Source organism: Microcaecilia unicolor, chromosome 8 (genome assembly GCF_901765095.1).
Source record: "Microcaecilia unicolor chromosome 8, aMicUni1.1, whole genome shotgun sequence".
Lineage (NCBI taxonomy): Eukaryota > Metazoa > Chordata > Amphibia > Gymnophiona > Siphonopidae > Microcaecilia > Microcaecilia unicolor.
This window is the reverse complement of record NC_044038.1, coordinates 208113600-208132985: the sequence shown is the minus strand read 5'-3', so window position 1 is coordinate 208132985 and position 19386 is coordinate 208113600. Positions and strand designations below refer to the sequence as shown.

Genomic DNA, 19386 nt, shown 5'->3' with positions numbered 1-19386 from the left:
ATTTGTGGCCATTTTGGGGTTAATTTCACAAATTCAATTTTAAAAAGTTAATGTGCATTAGAACTTAACACAGGCTAATCAATCTATCACATATTAATTTGTAGATGAACATATGTTAAATTAATTTAGCATGTACTAAATGTAAGGTTGCATTAATGACGTGAATGCACGCTAACCAATGCACAGCCCTAACTTGTAGTGATTATACAAAAATGTATAATCAACAGAGGAAAAAATAGGTGAACCAATATCAACAATAGCTCTGCCAATTAGCATCAAATTATTATATTGTTATATGCACAACTAACACTATTCTATCATTTGTGTACACAACTTTGCACACTGAGCGTTCTGTGTGCAAGTTTATAAAATTAGAATGTTTGTGCCTGCGGTTTAAAAAAACGCATAGTACATTTTTGTGGCTCTGCTTTGAATGTTATTGTGCAGCACAGTTCTGCTTGGCGGCATTCTTTAGAGCTAACTTTTCATACAGATTGTGGTGCCAAAATCAGGACAAGTAAGGAGTTTGCGCATTACCGAGGATGCTGTAAACAGAAGACTTTTGCTGGCGGAACACAGCCAGTCACAACCCCGATTTATTCAATCTTTCATCCATCTTTTGCTATTTAAAAATTGAGTATAAAGATTTAGGAGGGGTGGGGGGGGCACAACAATACCTGAGATCTACTGTAACATTTCAGCCCAGTTCTGGTCCCAAGCATACCCTACTGCCTTTAACTCGCAAACTCTTCCTCGGCTCGTTCCCGTGTCCCGCTGAGGACCCGCGCGCGCGCTCACCACTCGCACTTCAGCGTCTTCCTCCGCGTCCCGCCCCCTCACGTCACACGCGTTGCCCCGGGAGACGGAGCAAGGGACGCGGATCGGGGGTTAATGGTGCAGTCACCCCCCCTGGGAACAGAATGGCGGACGCGGGCAAAAAGGAAGTAGTGAACTACCTGGCCAAGGACAGGATGTGGTAATACGGGGACCGGTCCTGGCGAGGGAGAGGTTTGGGCACCTGCAAAGCGTGTGCGGGGGGGGGCGCAAAACTGTCGCAGGACGGGTGCGATCTGGTCTAGAGTTAGCCTGCCTGGCACTGGAGAGCGGGTCACTAGTTACCAGTGACTGTGGTATGAAAACAAATAATAGCAATGTGAGGTACCACAAATAAATTACAGAGATGCCAAGTTACTTTCTGACCAGTCCTGGTTTTGAGTTTACATGCCAAAGCAGTTTGCCCATTGAAATCAGTACTGCAAGTCCCCTCCCCTCTTTTCTCCTTTCCCTATTTCTCCTTATTATTGGTATGATTGATATATCTTTTCTGATTTTAATGGACTTCCTTTCTGTTGTGCTTTGTAACTTTTTGTTTTGTTTTGTACATCATTTAGCCTTGGCTAGTCCAAATGATTGTCAATATATCAAATAATGGGAATAAACATAATGCTATTCTGTAACCACTCCAGTACGCTATCAAATTTCAAAAACATTTATTATTGCATTATTATTAAAAAAAAACTGACACTACTGACTAACTAAAACACTCATTCATCCCAACCATTCACCTTGCACTGCTTATGCCTGCATATAAAGTTTACAATATATGAATACACATAGAATCAACTCTAAACCTTATTACATATCCCAGCATTTAACACAGATATAATGTGACATAGATCCGCACAGCATAGATGTAATCAGACCAACGCTAATCTTCCATTAGCGTCAAGCGTTCCGCTTGTTCAATCTAGTCACAGCGTGAATTCGTGCTAACTGCTGGATTCCTACTGGTTGAAACCACCTTATACACCACCGCAGGTGGGCTGTTTAGTTGTTAGTCCTCACAAAGTCCAACCTGTCTTCTACTCAGATTATGCAGGTGCTATGTGCTTGGTGATTAATCCACTAATCAACGAAGTTGTCTCATGCTCATGCACCAGGATGAGGTGGTCCGAAATCTCCAGCCTGGGGCTAGGTAACTTGACAGCTCTGAGTCTGACTTGTCATTCAGGGGCCCTTTTACTAAGCTGTGTTAGGAACTAATGCACACCTAATGTGGCAAAAATGGCCTAATGCAGGAAGTACTAAGCGTTTTTTAGCTTGCAGTAAAAATCAGCTGGGAGTAAACGCCTATGGCGACCCAACGTTTACCGCCAGCTGATTTTTACCAGGAGTTAAAAACAGTAGCGCAACTTTGTGAAAGACCCTCTAGTGCCTAATCCTGCCCATTGAAATCAGTGCAATAAATTCCATAATACTCCAGGATGGATAATGAAAAATCCAGGACTTCTCCAAAATCTCCAGCCTGGAACTGGGTAACTTAGCAGCTCTGAGTGGTTGGCTCATTATTCATGCCCAGTTGATCGAAAGGCCCGCGCTGTTCCAAACAACACTCAAAAAATAGCGCTGGAACTGCGTTGGGCTTTACTGCCCCTATGATCAGAGATAATAGCATGTAAATTTATGCTTGCTATTATCTCTGATCATAGGGTAAAGTGCAGGAGGATATAATCCTCCCGTATTTGTTTGACAGGTCTGCGCTGTCAAAAACCCAGACCTGTCAAACACGGGCTGGAGGTCCATGGGACCACCAGACCCCAAACAGCATGGCCCAGGTGGGGGCTAGAGATCTGGTGGGTGTCCAGCCTCCCTAACCCCCCCGCCCCCCCCCCCCCCCCCCGTAGCATCCCCCCAAGAAAAGCCCTAGTGGGCCACGAATCAAGCCCCCCGACATTGGGCAGGGCTGGGCGCCGCCATTTTCGAGGCGGTGCTGCTGGAAGAGGAGGATGTCTACTTCCCTCTTCCAACAAAGGTACGGGGGAGCGGGGAATAGGGCCGCTAGACCACCAAGTCGGGGGGGGGCTTGATTCACGGCCTACTCACTGGGCCACCAGGTCATTTCTTCGGGGGATGCTAGGGGTTAGGGGAGCTGGAGACCCATCGGATCTCCAACTCCCCCCCCAGAACTTGTGTCAGGGGGGCTGCATTGGAGGGAATGGGGGGCCTGCTAGCATGCAAATGCATGCTAGACAGGGCTCACCATTCCTCTGCAATGGTCTGCCAATCCTAACGCCAACTCCAAGCTGGTGTAGGGTTTGCTTCGGACAGCGCGCCAATATTTGGCACTCTGCTCGCTGATCATTGAGGAGGAATACGTTTAGCATGCATTTGCATGCTACTTGCGCAAAGAGCTCTGTTTTCCATGCATTTGCATGCTAGTTGCTTTCAGAGCCCATGAACACATTGGGTCATGTGCTTGGGGGCTCTGAGCTTGGGGCGGTAGCAAACGCAGGCACTAGTATGGCGCTAATAGCCTCTAGCACCTGTGTTTGCTTCTGATGATCGGCCCAAAATCAGTGATTTGAAAACAGATGATAGCAATATGAGATACCACAAATAAACAGGAAAGATGGTCTGTCATTTTCCCCCCATGCTAAATATCCTGAGAAATGTGTGGGTAGCCATATGTATCAGTTCTGCAGAATGAATTGTGCATGTTAATGGCTGGAGAACTCCTTGAAAGCAGTTTTTAAGGGCAACTCTGTAAAAAAATAAATTTTAAAAAGTAATGCCAGTTGAATTTGATCTTTCTAATGGACTTTGCAACTGATTAGAACTGCTGAAAATATATTTCATTTACTGGGTATTAGGAAGAAGTGTTAGACATTCCAATCTGCTTCCAAATATGTGCAGATTTAATTACGAAAAAATTGGAAATAGCATGCTCCAGGATCTCTGGTCATCATGATGGGCTACTTGGGATTTTAGCACAAAGAAATGAAGATTATTTTTATAAGATCACACTCTAGAGCGTATTGTTCCATGGAATATTTAATTATTATTAATTGCACAAGTGGGGTCTTTGTTTTGAATCTTAGTTGTATGTTTATCTAATGATCAAAGACAAAATGTAAATGTTGTTAAAGCTCTGGTGAGTGTATGTTCTATGTCCAAGAGAGGAAAAGTGAACTAGTTTTAGGTAGTTTCTGACCTTATCCCTATTTCGTCCAACCTGATGTAGAGGGTGTCATGCCCATATGTTTTGAAAAAAGATCAATGCCAAACTCAATGGTGTAGACTTACCAGGTTCCAGAAGGAGCTATGGTCAATAGTCCCTGTCAAAAACTAACGTACATGGTAACATATCTTCATTGTCCTCATCTTCATTTATTTATTTTGTGCTTTTCTAACTAACAGAACTCCAAGCATGTTATACTAGTATAAGGTCTGTGTCATAGTACAAACATCTAGTAAATACATTCTAGGTAACATCTGAGATATTAAACAACTAGGAAAAAATGCCCGTTTCTGAGCGGAATGAAACGGGCGCTAGCAAGAGGCCCCCTCCCTCCATCCCTCGAAGCTACTTGCCTTGTTCGCTGTGGGCCTTTTCGGCCCTAGAGTGTCAATAGCTCCGCCCTCGACGTCATGACGTTTTGACGCGAGGGCGGTGCAGACACTCCAGGGCACACCGGATATCTCGGGCGCCTCAACTTCCGTGGAGGCTTCAGAACGTTGGGGTTGCCTTTTATAGATATAGATAGGCAATAGCATTGGAAAAAGGGAACATGGAGATCCAGTGTTTAAAGTGACCAGGAGCATTTTGACTATTGTTGCTGCGTATCTGATAGTCATCTGAAGCTGGGGACATCTCTTGAGAGGAGGGTCAGATTGCCATTTTTGGACCAAAGGCCACATTGAAAAGCCAGGCTTTTAATAAGTTTTCGGAAAGGGTTAGAAGTTAGTCTGATGGTCTGTGGTGAGATATTCTAGGGTTGGGATTGAGCGTGAAGCTGTTCTCTTTCTCGAGGCGATGGCTGGCCTACAGGCCAATGCCAGGATTTAGTTCACCTAGTAGCATACCACGAGCCAATGCAAAGATTTTAGAACAGAAATGATTTTTTTTTTCCATTTTATTTACATTCCACAGCATTTGAGCTGCAGTTTTCTGAATGAGTTGTAAGCGCTGGCTTAGTTTTTCTGAAATTGATTTTGATTTTTATTTGGCTTGATTAATTTGATATTCTCTCCTCTCACAACAAACATCAAAGTGGATTACAAATTGAAATACAATATCTAATATAACTAGACATAAAAATACGCCATAGATATCTGAACACAATATCCCCACTATTGGTGTAATTCTATGTGGGCACCTCCTTTTAGGCAGCCTGATGTCGCATGGTGACAGCCTATTCTGTAATGACATCTGTCACCCTTTATAGGAATACTAGCGCAAGCCAGGCACCTAAATGTGGCAACAGCACATGTAACTTACAGTATTGTGTAAGTGTTAGCACCCCCTTGCATTTACACACTGTGCCACTTCCGCTTGCCCTTACAGAATGGCACTTAGCTGCTTTGCTTCCACTTACCCATGAAAGTGGCATGAAAATGGCAGCACTCAGTTATGGAATTGCCCTTTCTCTACCAGTGTAAATTGATTTTGCAGTAATCCACGTGGGAATGACGTGTGCTGGTCTAATCATGATAAAGGTAAGACCGTCAAGGAAATTATGGGGATGCTGTAGCTGGCATACTTGAAAGAAGGCCAGTTTATTTACTGCAGTGACCTGGGCTTCCATATGAACCCAGGCTACAAATCTCATAGCTGTAAAACCAAGGTTGTCCCAGGGCAATTTCTCCAAATGGCTTAGTTTTGCACATACTATGACAGTAATAAATTTCATTCCTAAGCAACGGAATGTGGAGTTTCAGTCTCTCAAATTTACTGCTAACGCTCACCCTAGAACTTGCATCATGCCAAAGAGAGCTTTCCTCTGGAGTTTGTAACGTGTATAGACAACCTATCCGAGTAGGTTTGGAAATTCTTTTAAATCAAGACTGTGGCACTCAAATTGATGGGAAATATTTGTGTATCTTTCTGCCACATTTTCTTGGTCTTGGATTGCATGAAGATGTTCTCCCTCTCCACACGATTCAAAGTAATCGCTTGAGACTGATACCTCTATAATTAACGCCATTCTGGGTTTTTTTTTTCCTCTTTTACCACTATGTCTGGTTTTCATGCATTCAACTTTTTATTGGTCAGGATGGGGATGTCCCAGGTTATCATAACCTCCTCTATTCTATTAGGGTCATGATTCCAATGCTTTTCAGGTACAGTGATGTAATGTTTACAGAGCTTCACCCATGTGGATAGAAATGTATGTGGTAGTGTTCCCTGAGTGTGGTATTGTATGTAAATAGTGACATGTTTTTAATGTCAAAGCAAAAATGCATACTTCCATGCTCTTACTGTCCAGTACTTCCTGCTTGGTCGAAGAGGATTGATACTTTCTTGCTTTTCTTCAGGAAGCATCATATTGAGAATGAGAATAAAGCTGCTAAGGCGTGGTCATACAACTGGGGGTTTTTAACCACACCCTTTGAGGAGGTAAAAAAAAGAAAAATCTAATAACCTGAATGGACATAGTTCTTCTCCCATCCTGGGAGGAAGCTATTGGAATTTGCAGTTTAGAAATTAGAAATTAACAGGATGTCAAACCCAGTGTTGCATTCCAAACCTTCACTTGTTTTGCCCTCCTCATCTCAAACTGGTCTCATTTCTTTTCCCTTCCTATTCCAGTTCAGTTGTTTTCCAGATCCATTCCCTATATCTGTCATTTACAATTGGAAAAGGATTCTTGGATCTGTGTGTATTATGAAATAAAAAAGATTAGCTCTGATAAACAAGCCTCTGTGATAACATTTTAATGTTCTGGTGATACGTTCCAGTGACTCAGGATTGTCTCCAGGGCCCTCTTAGCCAGTCAGATTGCCAGACTGGTTGCAAATAGAAGAACTCAGATTACACCAGTAAGCAGAATGCATAGCATATATGTTGTTGTGGTATATTTACTCGTTTAATAGTACGTGCACCTTTATGAAGTCTTGAAGAAGGATCATATGTGTTGATCCAATAAAAGCTTTTATAGACTCACTGCTTGGAAAAAGAATCCAATTTTTTTCAGAATCAGTAGGTCTCCTAGAACTCTGAGCAAATTGATGCTATTGGTTTTGTTTTATCATTTTGAAATACTTTTCTTTCTTTCTTTTTTTTAGTTAATAAAAAATGAGAAAAAGAAAGAAAAAGTGAAGATAAATCTTCCAGAACATTTTCAAGTTCGTCCTGTGACCCCGATAGAAACATACATTAAGGTCAGATAACATAGTAACATAACATAGTAGATGACGGCAGAAAAAGACCTGCACGGTCCATCCAGTCTGCCCAACAAGATAACTCATATTTGCTGCTTTTTGTGTATACCCTACTTTGATTTGTACCTGTGCTCTTCAGGGCACAGACCGTATAAGTCTGCCCAGCACTAGCCCCGCCTCCCACCACCGGCTCTGGCACAGACCGTATAAGTCTACCCAGCACGATCCCCGCCTCCCAACCACCAGCCCCGTCTCCCACCACCTGCTCTTGCACAGACCGTATAAGTCTGCCCAGCACTATCCCCGCCTCCCAACCACCGGCTCTGGCACAGACCGTATAAGTCTGCCCAGCACTATCCCCGCCTCCCACCACCGGCTCTGGCACAGACCGTATAAGTCTGCCCAGCACTATCCTCACCTCCCAACCACCAGCCCTGCCTCCCAACCACCGGCTCTGGCACATGAAACCTGTTCCTCAAGAGCAGCTGTGCAGTGTGTGTGAAAAGTGCCACTGTCCAGTGGCATGTGTACCTAGCTGATAAATCTTTCATTAATGGTATTTAGAAACCTACCTATTGAATGGATCCCTATTATTTTCCTGAACACTTGTACACTATTGCACACTGAAAGCTACATTTTGAAAAATAAAACCAAAGCAGCTGTCAACCACGTAGGTTTTGGCCCAGTGCTGTTAATAATTAACAGGTTTCACTGCAATTAATACTAACAGAAAAACATATTACTATCAGACTGCATCTGGGTAGAAGGCTTGCACAGAATGTCTTCCTGTTTTGTGAGATCTCTTCATCTAAGGAGGAAATAAGGCCAATGCCAGGTAGACTTCTGTGGTCTGTGCTCCAATTATTGCTAGACAGATCTGGATGGGCTGGAGTGGGCTTTAACGACAACTCCAGTATTTGGGGAGTATGTCCAGTGCTGGGCAGGATTCTACAGTCTGTGCTCTGAAAATGGCAAGGACAGATCAAGATCCTGTTCGAAAATACATGTGAGATGGACATCTGTTTGGGATGTTCTGATTTGGACATCCCTATTCTTGACTTGTGTTCTTATTTTTTCCATCTTAATTTATCAGAGCTGGTGCCTTTCTCCTTTTGCTTGTCATCGTCATATTCATATTTATGCCCAAAAGGTCACGACTTGATACTTTTAATTCAGATCCTTTCACCAAAGCCATAGCCTCATTCATGAGTTGTAAAATTGTAGATGCTCTGTTCTCTTATACTGAACGATGAAAAAAAAATCCTTATTTAATTGAGAGGGTGTCCCCACCCCTGTTCAGAAACTTACTTCCACTTGTGTTGGGATTTCTTATCCCGTATTACTGAAACTAAAAACATAAATATATTCCTATTTGGTTTTACTCTGGGGAGTCGTGTAGGAAGAAGACAAAAAAAACAGGGGTTTAGCTAGAAGCATGTAATACAATATTACTTCTTTCTTTTGACCTTCACACTTTAAACAAGGCATAGTGGAATGTAACCTGTATGGCATGGCAGGTACAACCCTAAACAAAGGCACAGAAGGGTATAACCTGCACGGAGCGGCAGGTACAACCTTAAACAAAGGTACAACTGTAGCCACCTTATTAGGCAGACTAGATAGACCATATAGTACTATGTTACTGTGTTCTTGTTTTATTTTTCTTCACCTTACCAAACTCCAGCAGATCAGTTGCTATGACTGAGCTCCCTAGACTGAATCTCTTTCTAACAATAAAATTCTATATGGTGCATAGAAAACACATCAGTTTAATTAGGATTATTATTATTATTATAGTGCATAACACAAACACCTGAGAATTCAAGCTTCACCCAGAAGTTTAGATATAGGTGTCACCCAGAAATATAGCTTGAACCCAACAAAACTGAGTTTTGTAAGTCTGCTGTTGAGAAATCTGGAATTTCAAGGTTTTGTAGTTATCAATAGAAATCTATTGATAACCTTAAGAGTGGACTAACACGGCTACCACACTCCTCTACTTAAGGTTTTGTAGGAATTTAGCCAGCCTTGGTGTCATTCCGACCAAGGTTTCTCTAACAATAGGTATGATCTGACATAGTTTTCGCCAGATTTTTGCCATGTCATTATGATCATGATAATGATTATTATTATTAATAATAATTTTGTATATATTGCAAGTTAACAAAAACTATTGAATCAATTTACAAGGAAAAGAAGTCAATCTGCCTCCTTCCTCCCAGTAAAACATTTAAAAATCCACACCTTCCCCATCATATTTCTCCAAACATATCCTACAGTTCGTACCTAATATACCCAAATGTATTTAAAACCTACGGTAACAGAGTGTCTCTCTCTCTTTTTTTTTTAACATTTAACAAAAGCAGTTTACAGCTGCCTTTAAATATTTCATAACATACTGACACCATACACATTTCACATTAGCACCTTTAGCTCTTCTGTTAATGAAGCTGCTGTGCTAGGCCAGGGTGTCCCACCTGATCCGCACTCATCACTGGTTCTGTGCAACTATCAGGAGCAATGAAATTTTATGGTAATTCTGAAGCTCACAAGGGAAGAACATTCCGGAGAAAAAAGGCAATATTTCTCAGCTCACTGCAGGCAGAGAGAATAAAAAATGTCACTTCCTCTCACTTTGCAAATAAAATTCAAAAAAAAAAAGTACCATAAAAATAATTGATGCTAGCTGGCCAACCTGAAAGTAAAATAACTGTGAAGTAAGAATTAGAAGATGCAAAGAAAATGCTTGTACTTTTGCAGTTATAGAATTTGACTATAAGTATTATAGTGTGCCTTTTCACATACATAACAGAGTCACAATCTATAGAATTTGTTTAGTAAGGACAACTGTGTCCTTTACAGTCCACAAAAGCAGAATGCACATCAGGCTTTTATTCTTTCCACTTTAAAACACAACCCGACGTAGCTACGTTTCGCCTCTCTCAAGTCGGATTGTGTTTTAAAGTGGCAAGAATAAAAGCCTTTTTAACTATTAGAAGACGTGTATCTGCTTTTGTGGACTCATTTGTTTTCCTCTTCTGAATTTCACATCTGTGTCCTTTTACAGTATTGTAAAATAGTTGTTTGTTTTCTGTGATTCCCATACATTTCTCTGCAGTCAGAGCTGGGTTTAGGGGATGGAAAACAGAGCAATTGCCCTGGGCCCCCATACCATAGAGGGCCACAGACCTCCCTCAAGCTAAAGGAGGCTCCCACCCCGGTGTCTGCCCTGGGCCCTTGAATGCCTGACACCTGCCCTGTCTGCAGTATTGAATTATTAGCCAAGGAGTCCTTTCACTTGGTGGCTGCACGTCTGTGCATGCACTGGACTATGTGTCATAATTGTGTGAAAGTGATGAATATCATTTCCTGTATTTGCTCCTCAGTGAGAGGACAATCAAAGAAAGTGATTCCTCCTAAATTTCAGAGGCATGTTTCAGCTTTGGTTCTGGCAGAAGACTACAGTGAACACATTGTTTTCCAGGCACGGATCCCCTTACCAAGCAAGTCACCCAGATGTTCCAGTTGTAAAGCAGAGAAACCATTGTGTCTTGCAGAGCTGCTTTAGCCAATGTAAACCCATTGATGAAAGAGCAAAGCAAGAGCCTAAACAATCTATCAGCACGTAGTATCTGGATTTTCAGAAGACGTTTGTCAAAGTACCTCATGAAAGACTCCAGAGGAAATTGGAGAGTCATGGGATAGGAGGTAGTGTTCTGTTGTGGATTAAAAACTGGTTAAAAGATAGAAAACAGAGAGTAGGGTTAAATGGTCAGTATTCTCAATGGAGAAGGGTAGTTAGTGGGGTTCCCCAGGGCTCTTTGCTGGGACCACTGCTTTTTAACACTTATAAATGACCTAGAGATGGGAGAAACTAATGAGGTAATTAAATTTGCTGATGACACAAAGTTATTCAAAGTCGTTAAATCGCGGGAGGAGTGTGAAAAATTACAAGAGGACCTTACGAGACTGGGCATCTAAATGGCAGATGACGTTTAATGCGTGTGGGAAAGAGGAACCCGAATTATAGCTACGTCATGCAAGGTTCCATGTTAGGAGTCACAGACCAAGAAAGGGATCTAGGTGTCGTCGTTGATGATACATTGAAACCTTCTGCTCAGTGTGCTGCTGCGGCTAAGAAAGCAAATAGAATGTTAAGTATTATTAGGAAAGGAATGGAAAACAAAAATGAAGATGTTATAATGCCTTTGTATCACTCCATGGTGCGACCGCATCTCGAATATTGTGTTCAATTCTGGTCACCGCATCTCAAAAAAGATATAGTGGAATTAGAAAAGCTACAGAGAAGGGCGACGAAAATGATAAAGGGGCTGGGATGACTTCCCTATGAGGAAAGGCTAAAGCGGCTAGGGCTCTTCAGCTTGGAGAAAAAGCGGCTGAGGGGAGATTATAGAGGTCTATAAAATAATGAGTGGAGTTGAATGGGTAGATGTGAAGTGTCTGTTTACGCTTTCCAAAAATACTAGGACTAGGGGGCATGCGATGAAGCTACAATGTACTAAATTTAAAATGAATCGGAGAAAGTTTTTCTTCACTCAACGTGTAAATAAACTCTGGAATTTGTTGCCAGAGAATGTGGTAAAGGCGGTTAGCTTAGTGGAGTTTAAAAAAGGTTTGGACAGCTTCCTAAAGGAAAAGTCCATAGACCATTATTAAATGGACTTTGGGAAAATCCACTATTTCTGGGATAAGCAGTATAGAATATTTTGTACTTTTTTGGGAGCTTGCCAGGTATTTGTGACATGGATTGGCCACTGTTGGAAACAGGATGCTGGGCTTAATGGACCTTTGGCCTTTCCCAGTATGGCAATACTTATGTACTTATGTAAATGACTGTGAACTTTCTCGTACTACTCCACCTTCTGTTGTATTGGAAGGAGATTGCTGAAGACATTATGAAATCCCTTCAAAAACTTGTAAATTGGTATATAAGCCACTGTGAAACACTGGACAGTTCTGGAAAACATTCTGACTAATGTATCAACCATGTAGCAGAAGGTCAAATGGTGTTCTAGTTTAATAAGATACTTATAATCCACTTAACCAATTTCAGTTCAGGGCAGAATACATACAATTAAAAACAAATAAGGCAAGATACACACAATTAAAAGACAAAGCCTTTTAAAATTAAAATTACAAATAAATAAAAATACTGCATATTTTTAAAAATCCAAAAATAAACCTACTATTATCCCTTCACTTAACAGCCAGGTTTTCAGAGCCCACCTAAATATTATATACCCAGAAATAAAAGCTGTCTCTTCCTGCAGCACATTCCAGTACACTGAAACTTTGCAACTGAAGATCCTCTTGTAACTGCTTTTGCAGTGAATTTCTGTGGGTGAAGAATTCTTTACCAAATCCCCAACTATTTACATCCTCAAATGTGGAAAAAGTCTAGTCACACCCACTTGTCATTTTTTAATGCTAATAGAGACAGAGAACTTGACAGAAACCCCCTAATTCTATAAAAGTCACCAAATACTGTGCTTGCGCCCAATTTGTATGTGCAATTTAATTGAATGAGCTAATTAGCACCAATAATTGGCTTGTAAAATTTGATTTAATTGGAATTTATGCGCCTAAATTTTACATGCAAGTAAAAAATGGGCATGTCTCCTAGTTATGTGCAATAAAATAAATAAATAAGAGGGTGTACCCAAATATGGGTGCGCTAATACTAAATTACACTAGTATTCTATAAACAGATTGTTGGAGACAAGATGCCATTTATCGAATTGGCACAAAGAACATAGCTTTTGGGCACCTAAACTGAGGTGCCAATTTATAGAATTGCCCTGATTATGTTAGCATATAAGTATAGGGGTCCTTTTATCACCTGGCGGTAGTTCCAGACCTGCCATGCATATCTAGCACCAGTGGGTATGCCTAGCGGTAATTGGGCAGCACCACATCCTGCCCGATTATCACTGGAGCCCTGACCAGGAAGGGCTTCAGCAATAAATGGCTGCACGGCAATTTTTTGATTATCGCATGGCCATTTACTGCCCCTGTTTAAAAAAAAACACTTTTGCCCACAGTGGTAAAAGGTGGCCTCGGCGTGCAGCAATCCCACATGCTGATGCCATTGCGGGCCACCTTTTACTCCCGTTTGGTAAAAGGGCCCCTATATCATAGTGTGCATTGTATGAATATTTTTACTGCTGTAATTGTCTGTTGCCTATGTTACGGCTTACTCTTGCTGTTCACCATCATGGGTAGATTTAATCAAAAAGATGATCAATAAATAAAGTACATGCTGTTGTATTTGTTTTTATATTTTACTTTTTTAACACAAAAACAAATGTTTATTTTGTTGCTGTTATTTTCAGGTTAATCCGTCTCCTCCGGTTCCTCAAACTACACAGAGATTTATTGGCTGGCGGTCCGCAGTCCCAGGACTGGAGCTAGAACGTTATGGTCGAGAGCACCATGGCAAACTTGACTTTTTAAAGCAGATGAACTGGCCAACTGAAGCCATTGAATGACTTTGATATCAACAAACAAATGCCTTGAACGCATTTCCATCTTGACTTCTGTTAGCTTTGAAGTAGCAATATGAGCAGTGTTAATGGTGACATTAAAAGCAGGAGCGTAAATGGCAGTGTCTACATATTTCCAACAGCACATGAGACAGGCTGGAACAAACTATTGAGAATACTTGTAAAATGGATAATACACCATAAAAACATCCGCTGCTCAAGAACGTTCTGATAGGAAAGCTTCTTTCACCTTCTCCTTGCCCGAAGCCAGCTTTGCAACTAGTGTTTAAATTTGTGCGTTAAAGGTCACTGATGAATTATTTTTTATTATAGACTTGTGTTCAGGGTGTGAAATCAGCACATAAAGGCAGCAAATATATTTGTTGTAGACTGAGCATACATTTATACTTTCTTGAAAATTAGGGACCTGTTTGAAGCCTGGAGCTTACAGAGATAAGCAAAATGATAGTTTTGTATAGATAGTAGGATTTCAGTAAAATTTGGAAAATGTCTTACCTGCTCATCAGATCTCATGCATATTGTAATATATGCAGTAGAACTGGATTATCTTAAAAGATTTTCCTTTAAAATTAAAATTTAAAATTGAGTTTGTGTATAATTGTATCTGTTAGATTAACTGTATATACTTTTTGTGTCTAAAGAAAATTGCCTCTTTCATTTTATAGAATCACCTGTTGTGTACAAACCGAATTTTGCGACCTCAAGAGTATGTTACAAAAAGCTCATTTCAATCACAGATTAATTTGTTTTATTAAATAATCAGCATCTTCGTTCATCATTAGATTAGTTTGTTTTTTCATCTAAAATTTGGCATATTCTTGAGCATGCTCAGTTTGGTTTTCAGTTATTGAGTTCTATTTTTTCAAATGGTTTGTCTCAATTTTGAGATTCTATGGAAAATAAAATTCTTTTTGCCAGATTTGTGGACTAGGGAGAAATAAATTGCAAAGTGTAAAGTTGATCTGCCTAGGGTGGCACCATTTGGGGGACTGAGCAGACGCCAACAAGAGCAGCCAGAGAGGCTTTTGAGTTTCCTTATGCACTCAACCTGGCTGCATCCCATCCCCTCCAATCAGAAGTTAGCATCAAAGAGAGCAGAATTCTGCAGGCCTAGAGCATGCATGGGGCCTCAAAGAATATGGAGATAGGGTGATGGTTGTGGTGGTGGCAGTGGGGGAGGGGGAGGGAAGAATAGGTGTTAGACATGGTAAAGGGAAAGGAAGGAGAGATGCTAGATAGGGCAGGGGTGGACACATTGTAGGGGGAGAGGGAAGGAAGAAGAGATGCTGGACTTGGTGAGAAGAGTGGGAGAGAAGAGGAGATACTGGGCATGATGGGGAGGAGGAGGGAAGAAGAAATGCTGGTCTGAAGAAAAGAGGGAAGAAGAAATGGTGGGAAAAGGGGGAGGGAAGATGAGATGCTGAACATGGTAAGGGCAGTAGAAGGGAAGTAGAGATACTAGGGCATGGTGGGAGGAGGAGGGAAGAAGAAATGCTGGACTGGGGAACTGAGGGAGGGAAGAAAAAAAAGTTGGATGTGGTAGGGATAGGGAAGAAGAAGAAGAAATGCTGACATGGTGCGAGAGGGGGAGGGAAGAGATGCTGGACTCTTGAGGGGGCATGGGAGGGAAGAAGAGATGCTGACCTGGAAAGGGAGCCATAGCTGAAGGTTTGCCTAGAGCATTGGACACCCATGGACTGGATCTGGCAAAGAGGGGAGGGGGTTTATGCAGGCACAATTAATTTAGCATTTTACCAAATTTAACACTTAAAGAGAAATGTCCACGGTTTCAACCACGCAACACTACAACAGCAAAATAAAAACTCCATTTATTGCTGAGTTCTTAAATGGTATACATTTTGCCCAAGGTCTAAACAGTACTAGACACAAGGGAGCAATTCTATAACTGGTGCCTCCATTTAGGCATAATGAGGATAGGCGGTAGGATCTACTGTGTAATGGAACCTAGGCACCTAGGTTCCATTCTGGGATTATCCCATAGAACTGGCATAAGTGTGAGCACCTAAATGTGGCAGGGATACACAACATACAGTATTCTGTAGCTACATGTGTAAGTGGGAGCCCCCGCTCTGCCCATATACACCCCCCTTACAAATAGAACTGTGGAAGCAAAAAGTGTATTTGCAGTAGCACTTGGGCAGCTTACTGGCATATACACATGCATATAAGTGTTCTAAACATTTAAATGGGCATGGGTGTGTAAATGTTAACATCTAGTTTACAGAATTGTCCATAAAGCAAATTGCACCTGCAAAGAAATATGCAAGTAACACAACTGGACTTAAGCATCAGGAGGGGTCATAATTGTTAAGTTTTACAGGAATTGTCAGTTTCATAATTGTCTGCAAGTTTGTTAGCAGCCATCAAGAAAATAAGATTTTCAAAGATGTTATACTGTTTTCATTTGCTATTGCCAAGTTGCCAGACCACCAAGCTATGTAGCTTGAAATTTTATTTATGTATTTATTTACTGGGATTTATTAAGCACCTTTATGAAGAGATTCACCCAAGGCGGTGTGCAGGAGCAAGATCCCATGTTTACATTTCATCTTTGCCACTGACTTACTCTTTGACAATACAATATATTTATTTTTCTAGACCACCTTTTCAGTTTTATCTCAAAGTGATTTACAACAACGTTTTTTTCACACACAGTAATCCTTTCCCAAAGGAGCTTACAGTCAAGGCTTGATTTTATAACAGGAAGCCTATATGAGAAGTCCAAAAAAGCATCTTTTTTTTTTTAACTTTTATTCAATTTAACAATATATTCACAAGACAAAACTCTAATTTATAAGCTTCCTTAGACCACAACAAAACGAGAGGGTGGCTAACAGTAAAGAAAGAGATTCAGAAGCACCAATAACAATTAGCGCTTCACATAAAAAAACAAAGCAAAGGCTTAGTATGAAAATCCCATACATCTTTAACAATATATTTCAACTGATTCTCAGGCAATCTTTTCAAATCCAAAAAGGCCTTTAATTGCTCAGGGTAAAAGGATAAGCCAACAGGAAAGTGGCACCAAGGATCAAAATTTCTTGTCTCATTGACAAGAACGTTTTCCTTCATTCCTGATTTGATTCAGGGCACGATGCATCAAAGAAACGTAGAAGAACCGAAAATGTAAAAGTCACGTTCTAAAGATGCTGATTCAGAAAAAACAATGGATGCTCTAAAAAAAACACATGCAAATGCTACTCTATCTCCTTTTTAAATGCCGAATCCATGAGCCTGGTCCCACCCTGGTTAAGGTGGGGCCCATCCTTTCGGAATAGGCTGCCCCTTTCCCAGAATGTTGCCCAGTTCCTAACAAATCTAAAACCCTCTTCCCTGCACTATCGTCTCATCCACGCATTGAGACTCCGGAGCTCTGCCTGTCTCTTGGGCCCTGCGCGTGGAACGGGTAGCATTTCAGAAAATGCTGCCCTAGAGGATCTGGATTTGAGCTTTCTACCTAAGAGCCTAAATTTGGCTTCCAGAACCTCTCTTCCACATTTTCCTATGTCATTGGTACCCACATGTACCAAGACAGCCGGCTCCTCCCCAGCACTATCTAAAATCCTATCTAGATGACGCGTGAGATCTGCCACCTTCGCACCAGGCAGGCAAGTCACCAGGCGATCCTCATGTCCACCAGCCACCTATCTATCTGCCTAATGAATCACCAACTACAACAGCTGTCCTAACCTTTCCCTCCTGGGCAGCACTTGGAGACATGTGCGAGAGGATAGTACATCCCCTGGTGGGCAGGTCCTGGCTATAGGAGTACTTCCTACTTCACCAGGGTGATGCTCTCCTAGGAGACCTCCCTCCTCCAAGGTAAGAAAACTAAACTAGATCCTGCAGTGCCTACTAGATTCTATCTGTTAATGCTGTGGTACAAAGTTATTAAAACTAAGTGGAAAAGACTATGGAGATTAGTTGATAAAATTTACTTTTTATATTTTTATTTTGCCTATCGCTAACCTACAATTCCTCCTTTAAACCCCAATCTTTAAGTTCCCAAAGCACAAAGCAAAATAGCGTTCACTTACCAGAGAAATGTCCTCTTCTCTCTGAACTTCTCAGAAAGGCGACCATCTCTAAGGTCGACCTAAATGTTGAGATTTGGGTGTCCCCGACCGTATTATCAAAACAAAAGATGGATGCCCATCTTGTTCCGCTAATAGGGGTTTCCCCGCCGCTTCGCTGGGACATCCTGCAAGGACGTCCTCAGGAAAACTTGGGCGCCCCATTAGATTATGCCCATCCACATGTCCTGAACTCCCCATGTAGTATTTATATAGTAAACAAATGTTTAGATAGTTTTATAAGTAACCCTATTTCAGTTACCTGGTATTTGTTTGCTGATTGCACCTTTTCTGTTCATTGATCTAATTTTTCATGACAATAAACATTTTTAGTTTATTGCCTCTGCTTGTCTGGACTAAGAATCCTGGTATTGTGTTGGGTCTGTGAGTGCTTTCTAAGAACTGTGGGACCACTGGGATTGTGGCCCCATTAACCTAGAAATCACTGGGGATAATTTGAGAGGGGGAGACTTGCCCAGAGGCGGTTGGGACCCAATCGGTGGGAGGAGGGTGCTAATGTAGAGCACAAGTGGCAGATGCAGGCGGTCCTGAGCTGTACTGGGTATAGACCCTCTAAGTGGCCATGGGGTAGCCCCAGGCTAGGCATTTCATGACAGGATATTTGGGGCAAGGGAAGATAAAGGGACTTGCCCAAGGTTAAAAGGAATATAAGTGGGATTTGAACTCTGATCTCCCTGGTTTGCAGGTCATTACTTTAAGCACTAGGCCACTTGACCAATGAATTGGTCACATGGAGGGTAATTCTATAAAGTATGAGCGAACAGTTAAGTACCAATTATGCATATATGTAATTAGAATAATGGCATATATGTATATGTATGCATATAAATGCCAAAATTCTACCAAAGCCAGTAGTTCTGAAACTGACTCCACTGCATGCAGATCTCTCTCATAACTGGCTGGGGCACCCCCAGAACAGGTTTGGGAACCACTGGCCTAAGAGCTATTCTGTAAATATACACATATCCTGCATAGCTCATATTTTACAGTATGTGTTCACATAGATGGAGTCTGGGCAAGGCTTGGGCAGGACTCAAGCAAGTAACTTATGCACTAATGCCGAGCTAACCAATATGCAAAGCCAAGCATACTTTTCTGCATCGGCCCCATACTGGTGAGTAGTGCATTGGAATTCAATTTATATGGAAGGAGCACCATGAGCCCCAATGTCTCTCCTTAGTTACCAACTCCCTTTAATGCAGAAGTTAAAAATGTTGTAGGACAGTGATTCCCAAACCCGTCTTGGGGGACCACCAGCCAGGACATCCCTAATGAATATGCATGAAAAAGATTTGCCTGCCTGTCATCTCCATTATATGCAGATCTCCCTCATGTATATTCATTAGGGATATCCTGAAAACCTGACTGGCTCGTGGTCCCCCAGGACAGTTTTGAGAACCACTGTTGGAGGTTATCCCTTTTAATTGGACTTACATAATGTGCTTCCTTCATCAGCTCAGTGTAGAATGAGCTAAAGAGTGTGTCACTGGTGAAAGATAACACATAGACCCATAAGAAGAGAAATGAACTAGAAATAGAATTGCAAAGCAGACATGCTACTGATCTTTTTAGAGAAGTGTGAAGAA

General features: G+C 41.5%; 1 protein-coding gene across 1 annotated transcript; it reads left to right on the top strand.

The window, feature by feature from the left end:
- Positions 1-819: 819 nt before the first annotated feature.
- C8H20orf85 (chromosome 8 C20orf85 homolog) lies at positions 820-14738 on the top strand. Its single transcript, XM_030213131.1, has 4 exons — positions 820-976; positions 6316-6397; positions 7066-7161; positions 13515-14738. The coding sequence occupies exons 1-4, from the start codon at positions 921-923 to the stop codon at positions 13668-13670; spliced, it is 390 nt and encodes a 129-aa protein (XP_030068991.1). The 5' UTR covers positions 820-920; the 3' UTR covers positions 13671-14738.
- Positions 14739-19386: the final 4648 nt, after the last annotated feature.

Coding starts and splice junctions, on each gene's coding strand:
- C8H20orf85 (XM_030213131.1), top strand. CDS start 921: ATGGCGGACGCGGGCAAAAAGGAAGTAGTGAACTACCTGGCCAAGGAC. Junction 977..6,315: donor CTGGCCAAGGACAGGATGTG/GTAATACGGGGA, acceptor GCTTTTCTTCAG/GAAGCATCATATTGAGAATG. Junction 7,162..13,514: donor CGATAGAAACATACATTAAG/GTCAGATAACAT, acceptor TGTTATTTTCAG/GTTAATCCGTCTCCTCCGGT.